The sequence below is a fragment of the Molothrus ater genome, chromosome 10 (assembly GCF_012460135.2).
Source record: "Molothrus ater isolate BHLD 08-10-18 breed brown headed cowbird chromosome 10, BPBGC_Mater_1.1, whole genome shotgun sequence".
Classification (NCBI taxonomy): domain Eukaryota; kingdom Metazoa; phylum Chordata; class Aves; order Passeriformes; family Icteridae; genus Molothrus; species Molothrus ater.
The window spans coordinates 18,825,527-18,839,093 of record NC_050487.2 but is presented as its reverse complement, the minus strand read 5'-3'; the positions used below and the strand labels follow the sequence as shown (position 1 = coordinate 18,839,093).

The window sequence follows — 13,567 nt, the reverse complement described above, 5'->3', positions numbered from 1 at the left end:
AGCATCTCTCTTATGTACCATAATATTGCTCAATCCCACTGGAATTGACTCCCACTGGAAGCACATAATAACTTTTTCCCTGTTCTTTTTCTAAAAACAATGTTTTGTTTGTTTTTGGTTTATTTTACAAAAAGCACTGTACAAAACCAAACAATATTTAAGGATGGCAGAAAAAGCACAAAGTGGCCCAATCTTGCTAAACAAGGCTCTGACTGCTAATCCTTTCCCCAGTGTTTGTCAAGAGGTTAAACTCATTAGCCGCTTGTGTGCCCATGCTTCCAATTGCATAAATTTCCCTGATTATATTTCTGATGACTGTACTTGTAATATTAAATTTCTGTGAACCACACTGCTAAAAGACTAATTTTGATCACATCAGACTCATTGAGCTGTCTCTGCAAAAGTTGAAATGGGCTCTGCTGGGATGGACCATCTGACACTCACATGTCACGTGTGATGTATGGTCAAACACATTTCTCTGTGGTTCTACACACATGGCTTTTTTCCCTAGAAAGATGACATTCATTTGTCAAATGAGCCCTAGGTTTTCTGGTTTGTTCCTGAGGCTTTGGTCTCTCACTTAGAGAGTGATGAGTGAAATGCACATTGAGTGGATGAAACACATAAGGTAAGAAAACAAGAATACAACACAATTTCTGTGAGAAGCTCGTGGTGGGCACTGTGAGTGTTCTCCTGTGCTGGCCTCTGGACTCTGCTCTGACAGGAAACTCAGAGTGTGAGGGAATGTCCACACTGAGGATCAGTTGTTTCTGCTTTCACATCTTCTTCCTCTAGTCCATGTTTAGAAAATACTATTTTCCTTTGGTGAGGCCAGGAAGAGATTTCAGGTTGTCATTGACAACAAATCAAAACCCTATACATAAAACAGTTCCTTTACTGATTAATAGAACTTAGGGCAGAAGAGATAACTGGTTCAGATAATTCATTTGTCAGTGTATCACATGATGGCATTTGTCTCTCAACACCCATGGAACCAAAATTATGTTTTTCAGAGAATAAACTGAGGTTGTCTGGAGTAAATGTCTTTGAGAAAGCTGGTGGGGTTTAATTAAAGTTATTAAGAGACCTTAATGTCATCACTCTGTTTGTAATTTGTTTAACAGCCCTCCTTGTTTCTCTTATTAATTTTAATTTCAGTTTTCCTCTATTGTTTCTTTTTTTTTGTACTTTTTAATACTCCTTATTTTCTCTGCAGAAAGATACTGATGATTTTAATCAGGTTTTAGTGATATAAAGACATTTAATGATATAAAAGCATTAAATTATTAATATTCTCTACATGAAACACTCAGATTTAACCTTTTGGTGTCACTTTTACTCTCCCTCTCAATTTTCTATAGCCCTACAGACAACCAAGTGAACCCTTTATTCCAGGACCTGTCTTGCTGCTTCTCTATGCAGAAACCAGGTGATCTCCTGTCTCCCACTAATTCTGTTTGCTTCTACACACTCCTCTTCCCCCAGTACTGCACAGGGAACACTCCTGTTGTTTCAAACTGCTTTCCAGCACAGTGTTGTAAGCAGAGCCTGTGTTTTTGCTCTGAAATGTGTGATTTTCCAAGGGACTGTATTGCAATACCTATTTATACAGTTGCCTTGATCACCAGCTCCTTTTTACATATCCCTTACTTTATTTTTTTTTTTTATTCCACTGTTGCATCATATGGAAATTCTCTGAGGAATTTGCTTGCATATTTATTTTCAGCTCAATACAACTGAAGAACATTGTTTGTCTTTGGAATCCCAGAACAATCCCTATGTGATTACAATTCCTAGTAAATAACTACTGCTCCTGAGCCCTTAGGTTGGCCAGTTTTAATCTGTTTAACAACTGCTTTATTTCACATTGTGTCGTGCCAAATTTACAAGCAGAATATGACATATTAATTCAAAACTCTTGTAGAGTATCACACATCAACATTTATCAACTCAACCTGTAATCCGATCAAGGAATTAAATTTGTTTTTCTTGACACAGGACTCTATTGATAGGCTCTAATTATGTTCCTGGCCTTTTCATTATTTATGACTTGGCTCTTGCAAACAGTTTGATTACTTCTGCTTTTTACCCATTTGTTTCCAGTGACTGCCATTCCTTGGGTCAAGGACAATGCTGTAAATGAGGATGTTTAGACTGAGCTGTACTGCAGGAGGGCAGAGTGAGCTTCTAGGGCAGCACAGAGGGGAAAGAGGACAAGAAGCACAGAGGTGCCCTCCTCTGCCACATGGCAATGTGTCCCCACATCAAACCCACAGAAACAGACTTTCTCCTTCGTTAAATGAACTATAAAAAACCCACATAAGCTGCATTTGCACACAGGACAATGCAGAGTTGTGCTGTGGGCTCTGACACCCAGAAATGGAGAGCCCCTTGAAAAGCCCCAAATTTGCTGCTTTTTGCCGGTCCAGGGAGAGGGGATGGGAGTGGAGGGGCAGCCCTGGAGAGCTCCACAGCCCCAGCAGGTGATGGGATGAGGCAGCCCTGGAGAGCTGAAATATTTTAAATGCCCAGGAAAATATTTAAAGAGTTAAAACATGAACAGACTTTATGCATAGAAAATAGAACATATTATCTTCCTCTGCAGTTTATAATTTTAAGATTAAAAATGACCCTTCAAAATCCTCCTTTCCCCCCAAACACTGTAGGACGTCTCAGTACATAACAAGGAGCTTTTCAGAATGGCAGATAAAAGAAAGAACAAGGATACTTTGGGCCAATGCTGTTTGAAAGTTAATAGTATATAAAATATGATGTGAGTAAATGCTGAGAAGCCACATCCAGTGACAGCCACCAGTGGCCACTGCCCACTACAGCCTTTAAACACATTTCCCTTGTAGCTCAAAGCTTGTCTTTTGGATTTTGTATTGGCACAAATGCTGGTAAATAAAGGATTTTCTTAAGAAGATTGCATAATTTTAATGAAAATATGACCTAGTTACTTAGCATTTCACTTTGAGGAGCTAAATCTAACATGTCAAAGATGAGTGATGAGGTGATTGGGAAACTGCTGATGGAAAACTGCAGCAAGTTTGACAAGATGAAATCTTTAGGGTATGGCAGAATGTGTTGCATTTGCAAAGGTTACCCTTAAATGAGATAGACAAGACCTATAGAGGACAAAGTATGGAAAACATATGCTTTGATAAAAGCCCTAACGTGATTTCTTCTGCAAGCAGATTAAGAACTCGGTCAAGACAGATGAGCCTGAGTGCTGGGAGCTGACAACTCTGACAGCCCAAGTGTGAGCAGGATGAAACAGGCAGTGAACAAAAGCACATTTCCCTGTAACCTACCTAGAATAAGAGCACATTCTCACTTCAGGTCATTTCTCTGCACTATTAATGTCACATTTTGTTGCTCAAATGGACGACAGGTTTGAAACAAGCAGGTTACGACAAAACAAAACAAAGCATGAAATGTACCAAGACAACAGATAAGAAATTTAGTCTCTGTTTTTTTTTTTTTTTTTCCCAAGTTGGCTTATTCAACTTCACAGTTTTTCACTTTGAAGTAGCAGTCATTTTACAAAATATTATGGAGCCTCAACTGATCAAACATCAACTGAATGAAAAATGTGGATTTCTGTCTCTGTAGTTATTCTAGTGGAAGATAAAAAGGAAATAAACCTTATAAAGTAGAGATACACTGCATTTGTAATTGCTTTTACAAAAGCCACAGCATTTAAATCCTGTGACTGTCTACCTGGCTTGCACACATCTTGGTTGAGCACAAATGTCCTGGAATTTGGATCTGCTGGGCTGAGGAACAGCTTCCTAAGAGAGGGCCAGAGGTGCTTCAATATGAGCTCAAAGCAAACGAGAGCACAGCATCCATTTCAACTGGATGGCACTGTGTAAAAGGTGTTTTCCATTACTGAGATGTACAAATCTATTGTAGAGAAAGGGAAGGTGTCATGCATTACAACTAGTGTGAGGCTTCCCAGAGGGGGAAAAAAAAATCCCTGTTTGTACTGTAGAGACAGCAGGGAAGTAAAGAACATGTTTTTGCCTAAGAAAAACCCAAAAATGGATCTGATAAGTGGGTTCTGTTTCTACTTTCTGGGAAAATATATATATATATATATATGTATAATCTCAGGATACACATTTGGCAGTAATGTCTCATTTTTTCATTTTTCCATTTTTAAATGAGGCAATTATTTTTCATTAATTTCCAGATTTTCTATCTGACAGAAGGTTTTTTTGAAGCTCAGGCCTAAAAATAGCTGTGGGAGGTGAGAAAATGATTTTCAGCTAAGAGCCAATCCACCAGAAAACTCTCTCTTCCCCCTTCCAGTGGCAATGGCTGAAGTCTTTCAGTTAAAAAGTAAGAAGAGCAAAGAAGGCGTGTGAAGAACCTGATCTGTCAGAATGCATATATAAATGTTTTTGTATGTATTTGCACCTGTGTGTGCACACATGCATGCAACCCTCAGCAATCATTTCCAACAAGACCTGTCCAAGACACAATACAACAGTGGAATTGGGCAAATCTACAAACCTTCAGCCCAGAGCCCTCGGTATTAGAGTTCCTTTTCCAGCAGGAAAAAGTCCTGTGACCACACTGCTCCCCCACCTGTGGAGATAAACTGCTAATGAACATTGGTGCAATGTTTCCTTTTTCCTCAGCAATTTCCCACTTCTGGGGGTTCCTGCCTGACCAAGAGACCTGAAGGATAGAATTTAACATGGGTAGGGAACCACTACAAGTCTGAATGTCAGAGCTGGAGGGAGGGGAGAGAAGATGGTGCTGTAAATCGCAGTTTGAAGTTTTTCCCTCTGTACAGGAAGATCACAGTTCACTGCAGTATTAAACTCTGAATGTTTCAGGTGCTGACATATTCAATTTCATAACCTATTCATTTCAGAGGTGTGTGAAGATATTTTCCTTGATGATCCTGAAAATATCCCTTGAACAATTCTCCCAGTGTCAGTGGTTAGCCAGTGGGAAGTTCCTCCTTGCCTTTTTATGGTAATAAATCCACCAGACCCTCTTACCTGTATTGCAGGTGCAAGTTCTAATTCTGATGCTGAATCAGAGTCCAAGGCACTCTTGACATTAGCCAGCTCAGACTGTGATCTGTTTTCTGTGGACCTAGAAATAATGCATTTACACACTCAGCACCAGGACACCCTGCCCTGTGTCTTCAGGTTCACAAGCACACAATCATAATCAGGTTATTTCCTTCAACTGAGCTTTTTAACTTGCACTCACACTTAATCAAAAGTGCCTGGGCCTTTCTTTGTGTTCTTCCATTTCATAGACAGGGAAACTGAGGCTAGACAAAGACACAAGTCTGTGCCTCAGTCAGTGTCTAAAAATCAATCACCACAATAAGGGATTTCCCTGCGTGTCTCTGTAGAATTCTCACCACCATTTATTAAGTAACTGCACCTGCTACATTCCACACCATTAAAAATTTCTGGCAAAATGGCATTTTATTGTGCTCTTGTTTGTGATACATTGTCCAAAATATGTGCTTGGACACATTTAATGTCACCATAACAGGTTTAATAATATGGTTTGTTATCAAGCAAGCATTTCCGGGAATTAAGAAAGCTGGGCTGGAAACATTTTTTTTTAAGGAAAGCAAAAAGTTATACCATAAAATCTCTTTTGATGGAGCTCTGGATGATGATGATGTTCTCTCTGCAGAAGGGTGGGCCTTGCTACTCCTGTCTCCATGAAAACTGACATCATCCCATTTCTCTATCTGTGTCTGAATATCAACTGAAAAACAAAGAGTAAATATGAATCTTTTAAAGAAACTACTGCTGGGAATTTTATCTCCTCTATAAAATGTGTGTTATAGAGAAAATAATGCCACCAAAGCCTCTATTTTTATAAAGATCCAACATAAAGAAATATTGTGGAGCTTTCTAGTTGATACGGTGAGAAAATATTTGGAAATTCACAACACTTTCCTAAATCTGTTAGCATTCATGGTCAGAATGTCAGTGTAATTCTTGACTTCAAATCAGTAATTTGTATGTAATTTAGACAAATTGGGAAAATGAAGCTTCTTTTAGAGACTAACATGTAAAAATGACTATGTAGGCAACTGATATTATTCAGTCATGTCAGACTCCCTTTGCAAAGATCAGATGTTCAGCTCCTATTTGAAGATAAAGGTCTCTAAAAGAATTTCTGTGATGATGAATGGAAAATTTGCTGCCTTGGTATAAATTACATTTACCTTGCAAATTTCTCAGTTGCACTGCAAGTAATTTAGTTTGGATGGAACTAAATCAAATTCACCTTTTCCAAAGCTTGTCGATAGATCAGGCTTGGCAGGAAATTCAGTTGTTTTGGGGATTTTTTTTTTCAGTCTGTATAAATATATCTCTCTTGTCAAGAATGGATGTTTTTTTCTCTCCCATGCATAGATAAAGCAGTATTTACAAATATAAATGTGCATTTCTGACACCTGCAGCTCTGAAAAGGACATCAGTATGGGTGCCTCTCATTTGTGTCCTTTACCAATTTCTCATCACACCCCTACAGATTTTTCTACCATTTTACACACCCTAACTAAATTCCTTTTTCCAAAGAAATTTCAAAACTTTATTAGCACACTTAGGGTCAACTTAATAGGTATAATGGCAGAGGCAAAATGTAAAATGTGTTCACAGTGTTTAAGGTTTGAAGTACTTCAGGTAGTTTATAATGGGGAGAAAAGGCTGAAATGGGGTGCAGCAAAAATTCTGGCGTTGCTCATTATTTTGTGAAAGTAGCCAGGAGAAACTTGTGCTAATCAGGGCAAGGGAGCACTGATAAAACAGCTGCACTCTTACCTAAATCTAGAGAAGACTTGTCTGCAACTCTGGCAGCCTGGACTTTCTGCTCAGAATCCACACTGATCAGGTCAGGATTCTCTGTCTTCTTTCTGAGGGTTGAAGCTTTTGTGCCTTCAGTTCTTGAAGGATTCTCTGATTTCTTTGCTTTGTTTTGGGTTTGTAAGACAGGTTCACTAAGATCCAAGAGATCCAGACCTGTTGATAATACTTAGAGACAAAATGTTAAAATTCAGTGTTGTTTGAATTCAAACAGCTCACTTTTAAAGATTTGTTTTAATTGGGGAAAAATATTCCTGATGTGTTTGCATTTGGCCAGAGTAAGGGTGTATTTCCTGGCTAAAGATGATGACCAGCACGTACATTAAAATCTGCCTGGGGATTTCAAGTGCTTAACTGAGTGCTGTTTAGTGGATTTGCAAAAAAGGCTTTTCCTCTGAAAATCTCAAAGACATCTGAGGATTTACGGCTGGGGCCTTCACAGGTTTTCCCCTTTTGTGAGGGTTCCCTGTTCAATTCAGCTTTTGGATAAGATTTGGTTTGATATTAGATTTTTCAAGTCCTGGTAACAGCTGCTTAGGGCAGTGCTGTTGTGCCACAATCCATTTGGGAACAGCTCCCAGGGTGGATCTGGGGCAAAAAGGGAAGGAGATGTTTAATAATGTTTTCTACTGTTGGTGTTTGTCCTTTGGGCCATAAATACTGAATTTAAAGCCCATTGCCATTTCTATTAAGGACTGTATCAGTATGGAAGAAATGTTCAATTTCAGCTCTTCTTTTAAAATCTGCCTAAAGAGTAGCATTCACAATTTTTTAGTATGTAAAAGGTAGAAAAACTCCTTTTTACCATCGTGTTACAGGGCAGGTGTTTTTGACAAATCAATTTGCATTACCTCTTGCAGTGCTTTATCTGTGTTTTTGGAAATCACTGAATTTCATCAGTCTTCATAGAATATTTTTTATTTTATTATTAAATAAATCTAATTGACACCCCCCACTCCAATCTGATAGATATTCAAGACAGGTGTAAATGTTACAGGTAAATTTTAAAAAAACATCATTCTTAAACAATCTGAAATAGCTCTATTCATCCCTGTGACATCTTCAGCTATATTTTTTAAAGGGAAAAATTATTACTTACATTTGTTATCTAATTCAGTATTTTAGCTTTTGTTACTACAGACACATTAATTAGATGTGCAGATAATCACTCAGCTGTCAATTATTCATTTAATAATTTGCATGGGTGTAAATTTTAATTAAATGGCTTCTAACAAGCCAAGTCCTTTTCTGAGGCAGGAAGAGAGCCCAGTAGTGCTGTGCTGATATTATTGTCTCAGCTGATCTCTCAACAGCATTGATTACCTCTGCACAGACACCAAGTAGGAATGGAATGACTTCTAAAAATACTTCCAAATGACAATATGCTTCAAATAGAATTCAGTATAATTCAAAAGGTTTTCAGGATTCACTATTAGATTGTATTACCTTCTCTACTACCTCATTTCAACACAAAGGAGGTAAGAAATATATCAAATCTTTTCACTAATAAAGTGTCTGAACTCAGCCTGGTTAAAGTGTTCTGATACCTCCCCCCTTGTTCTCTCTAACAACTCATCCAAGATTTCACTAAAAAAAAAATCTTCCTACAGTAAGGAATGAGTTTGATTAAAACCAGAATAAACGTGGGTTTTCCCATAGGTTAAAATTTTGCACAACCAAATACAGAGAACTGATTCAGACTCATATGTACATCCTGTGAGACTTAAACACATTGCATTAATTTCAGCCCCAAAGATGTCATTAATTCCATATCAATCTGCTAGAATTGATGTGATTTGAATCACACCAGATTTCCCCTCAAATGTAATGAACAAAGTTTTTCTTCTAACAGGTCAGGCAATTACAATTTAATGCCAGCTTGTGATTTTGTGCACACAGTAACAAACTGAGAAGTCACTTGACAAAGACTTACCATAATTAAGCTAAAACTAAAACTATTTTTCTCTAGTGAGGGATAATAAAAAATGTTGTTTACCTGCAGTATTTGATGTTACGGGCCTGGCAACAGCTTCTGGCTTAGTTTCACAGAGAAAATCATCAATGGAGGGGCTCAGGAGGGGTCTGCTCTCCTGTTGCTCATTCACCAGCTAGCAACAAAGAACCCCAGGTCACAGAGTGTTCTTGAATTCAGAGTTTACAGAAATAGAACATATTCTCACAATATCATGTGCTTTATTTTTAATTGTGAGAGTAAGATATTGCCATTAGATGATGCACAAATAGCACTGGGATTAAAATAAAATAAGCTTTAGTTACTCTTTTGGGGCAAAATTATATTGCAGTTTAACAAATCACACAAAAAATAAAGCAGCAAGATGATTTTTCCTTGGCAGTTGTTGCATACTATTGCTTATAGGGCTAAAGTTACAGGGCCTGGTGCAGCTCCCTTCAAATCCATGGTGGAGTTGCCCTTCTCTGTCACCAGGATGATAAGCAGGGCTTTTTTTCTCTTTTTTGAAGTGGCCTTTTCCCCCCACAAGTAACGTACTTCCCCACAGAACTTCCACAATAGCATTTCATCTTGCAAAAAAGCATTAGCCCACTAAACAATAACCTGCTGAGACAGGAATTCTCTGCCATGAATGATGTGTGAGTGACAGTGGATGGAGCCTGGTGAGTGTATGAACTTCCTGCATGACTTCTGACTGTGGGAAGACTGATAAAATGCCTTTTATTTATGAGCAGTTTTCCATTTTTAATTGGATGAATGCACTGGTGTTCTGCTACCTGAGAGAAATCTCTGTGTTACAGGCTATTTAATGTATCAGAATTAAAAAGATAAATCTGTACAAATCTCAGAAATAAAAGTCTCCTCTTTGCCATCTATCACTGATTAGAGGATTAAGACCTCAGCTGAGCTGGAGGGATGTCTGGTGGTGTGCCCTGCACTTACATTATCTTAGTATCTTCATTTCTTTATCTGAAAAAATGCTGTCCCACTGTTGCTTTTGTCTGGAGGTGTATCAGCTTTATTTTATCCTCTCCATCTTCTTCTCAACCTTCTGTTCTAACTCTTTTTCCATTGTTGAATTTTCAAAGTTTTCTCTCAGACATGTTAGAATTTTTAAATTTAGGATGCTTACACGGACTAAAACTGGCCAAAAAGGGTATTTACTCACCCTCATGTTTGTTAAATACTGGCTCTGAGCTACTCCAGCAGCGGGATTATCTCTAAAGTTATTACAGCAAACCAGATTAGATTCACTACTGTTCAGTACTTGATTTCTTTAGTGCAAATCTGCAGCAAAATTCTTGAGCTATTGCAATAACAACCCCACTATTTCAATGGATCAAACCTTTAATCTGACATCCAGCACTGACTTGCTGTGCTGCAAGTCTTGCCCAAATGCATCTGCCCAGGACCTCAGAGTTCTGCACTGAAACACCATGGAAGTTTCCATGGAACACAGAGGAGTGATTGCCTGCCCAGCTGAGTGCAGATGTGGCATCTGAATTTAGAAATGTGGTGGTGATGCTGTCCCACCTCCAGGTGTGCTAAACCCAGACAGCAGATGCACCTCACCAGGGAATTAATCATGGGGGGTTAACTCTGGGTTGCCTGTCCAGGTTGCTGTCTCAGAATTCAATGCACAGAATTCCTGCTTAATTTGGTAAATCTCAGCACTTCATTGGAAATTGCATTTATATCAACTGCACACCTTTGATTTCCATTATCCCCTGGTCTACAAATTTACCTAATGATTATGTTTAGGAATTAAGCAGACCTATATTTTCTTTCTATGATTTGGTGACAATCCTTACTCATGACTATTTCGAAAAATGTGGATGCCTTAAATTCAGAGTTGAGTCTTTTCCAAACTACTTCTAGTATTTTAAAATTTTATCCTGATATCAGCAAAAGCTGCTCGTATATATTTTTCTTTTTGCATTTACACAGCATAAAGAATAGTCCCAGATCATTTGGAGAGGGACAGGAAGGAAGAAAGAAGAATCATTGAAAATATAAAAACTTCTTAGGAAATAACTCTGTTTCTTTATCTGTAAGACTATCAATAGGGTACATTGTCACATAAGATTCAGATGCTTATCAGGTTTTCCATTACATTCCATGGAAATTTTCTTCAGTAGGAAAGAATGGGGGAGGGATGAAATGAAGAAAGATTACAAGAACCAAAGTACCCAAGCCCACTCATTGCAGACAGTGAAGAATAGAAAATCTGAAGACAGCTGGAAAGGCAGTTTATTGCCCAAACCTGCTGCAGAGGTCAGAAGGTAGACTCTGGGAAGACCAGAAATAATGTTAAGAATCAGAGTCATGGAGGGGAAGGAGATAAGACTCAATAAAGAGCTGAATTTTACCAAGGTCTAACTGAAATATGAGGTCTGACAATTTTTTTTTTCCTTTTCAAAGATGGCTATCATGTCCTTAGAATTTTCTTTATTGTGTTCATTAGATTTATTACATTTTAAAGGAACTTGACTTAGGCCAACAAAATGAAGATTGAGCAGGATTGCAGTTATTCTTGATGTACACATAAAGGGGGAGTGGTCAGATGACACTGGAGGAGCAAAGTTATTTCAGCTATAGAGAAATGCTGGCCCAATAACAGAGTTCTAAACTGGCCATGAGAACATCTGGTCTGGGAATTAAAAGAGCTGAACTATCACAGCACTGAACTGTATGAACAGTGGTTTTTTTTCTTACTGTAGGGGGACAAAATGCCCACCTATTTAAAATGGCTTTTGCCAAGCCTCCTACATCACTGTTTATGATGTGACTGTGACCCAGTGGACCCCTCCTAGTCCTGGGTCCTATGCTCCCATGGCTAAGGACCAGAAGCTGTAGGAATATCTTATTTAAAGACATTTCATGTCTGTGAAAAATAATCTGCTTTCAATTCAAACATTTTTGTCAAAACAGATTGCAAAAACATGACCATGTCTACTAATTATCAATAAACACAGACTACCTATGTATAGCAATAGAAAATATCAGAAAAACACTATTTTGACATGAAGCAGACATTTAATGATGAATTAAGACTTAAGATAGAGTGTCATAAATGATATTTTTTCTGCAGAGAAGTGGGCAGCGGGGTAGGTTTCTGACATTACTCTGTGAGAAATGCCACTTGTTAAGCCCTTGGTCTCAAACTTAGAATTTCATTTTGCTGCCTCATATACTGCACCAAATTTATCCCTTGCTTAATACTGCACAAGTTATTAGAGTTATATTAGGCATGAATTTGGAGTAGTACATAAAAGATTTATGAGATGAAAACTATGATCTATATTAAACCAATAATTTATGGTTCTCAAGCACCTTTCAGGCTGAAAATCACAGAATGCCTTAAAGCATTAATAAATCAAGCCTGCACCGCCAAAGAGCTGAGGAGTATTATCTCTGTGTTGCAGATGAGGGGAGCAAAGTGAAATTAGGGAAGTGACCCAGCATCCCTGGGTGTTGGAAAGGAGCACTGGGGGCAGGAGCTGATCCCACACTGGATTTATGTGCCCAATATCTGCACACACACCAAGTGGTGCAGACTCAGCCTGGGAAAATGGGGAATCTCAGTAGTAATTTAGCCAGTGGGTGCCATAAATTCTCATAATGTCTCTAGGAACTTAAATAAGATTCACTTTAATTAAAGAAGAAGCCCACACACTCGTTTAATTGAGGGATTTGTGAAATCTGTGGAGGCTGATATTTCCTACTACCAACACATCTGAAGACACTCATCCATAGTACAAGATACTCCTAAATTCAAATGAGTCTTCTGGGAACAGCACAGCTGAAAAAGGTGGTTTTCCTACCCCAGTACTGCTACTGTAATTTTTCATTCCAAAAAGCATGAAAGTTCTTTTTGGAATGAAATTAAGTGGGGCTTTTGGGTCCTTTGGGAGAGAGACTGGGAGAGTCAAAAGTGGCTGATATCAGCCCCACTGCTTCCAAATGTGCAAAGCAAGGAGGATTTAGCAGTAACTAAGGTATGTTCCTTCCCTCCCATTTCATATTCTCTCACTGCATTCCTGATCTTGATCTGTTTGCAGTGCACAAAGCATGCTGGTTTGTTTCTTTTTTAAAATTTTACTAGGGCATAACATAATGCTAGTATTTAAGATAAATTATTTAGACTCTAAATTGGGAGGGTTTCCAGTCAGGCATGGGCAGCTAATTAGCACCTATGTTTTGAGCACAGAGTGAACTAGTTCTCTTAAATTAAGTGCCTGAATTCCCTCCTTGTTCAATAGGGAGAGATAAATGCCTAGAAAAGCTACTCCAGAGGGAGATTGTGCCTGCCCAATTTAGGCTGTTCCTCAGGAGGCTCTCAAAGGCACCTAGCTTTCCCCCTGCTATATATGGGATTTATTTTAGAAGGACTGGCTCAAAAAGCATCTAAAATTTAGATGTAATTTGCTACTGAAGTGAGTTGGATTGAATTTTGGATTGGATCCATTTTGTTGCCTGAGCCTGATTGAATTACTCATGGCGCTAATTTAGGAAACCCCAAACTACCACTGGGTAATCCCCTGTGCAGTTCAGCATTAAAGCTACTCCTGGGCACTGAGGCTTTTTCCTGTGCTGCCCCCTCAGTGTGTGAGAGGGTGGCAGGGCTGCCTCAGGGACATCAGCTGCTCCAGAAGGCTCGGAGTGAAAATGAGCATGGGGGAAGGCAGGAAACATTGAACTCACATTTCCTACTGGAAAAATGCTACATTTGAACTTT

The 13,567-nt window shown here is 38.6% G+C and overlaps 1 protein-coding gene across 8 annotated transcripts in view; it reads right to left on the bottom strand.

Moving 5' to 3' along the window:
• PEX5L (peroxisomal biogenesis factor 5 like) overlaps positions 1 to 13,567 on the bottom strand; it is a 102,462-nt gene that overhangs the window by 19,302 nt on the left and 69,593 nt on the right. For 3 of the 8 annotated variants that reach the window (XM_036388727.2, XM_036388730.2, XM_054515971.1), the window contains 5 exons: positions 8,854 to 8,965; positions 6,816 to 7,025; positions 5,625 to 5,751; positions 5,019 to 5,115; positions 4,522 to 4,596 (listed from right to left, as the gene is read on the bottom strand). In XM_036388727.2, coding sequence (XP_036244620.1) covers positions 4,522 to 4,596; positions 5,019 to 5,115; positions 5,625 to 5,751; positions 6,816 to 7,025; positions 8,854 to 8,965 — 621 coding nt within the window. The remainder of the gene's footprint in view (positions 1 to 4,521; positions 4,597 to 5,018; positions 5,116 to 5,624; positions 5,752 to 6,815; positions 7,026 to 8,853; positions 8,966 to 13,567) is intronic. The other 5 variants (XM_036388729.2, XM_054515972.1, XM_036388734.2 and 2 more) reach the window with 3 other exon arrangements.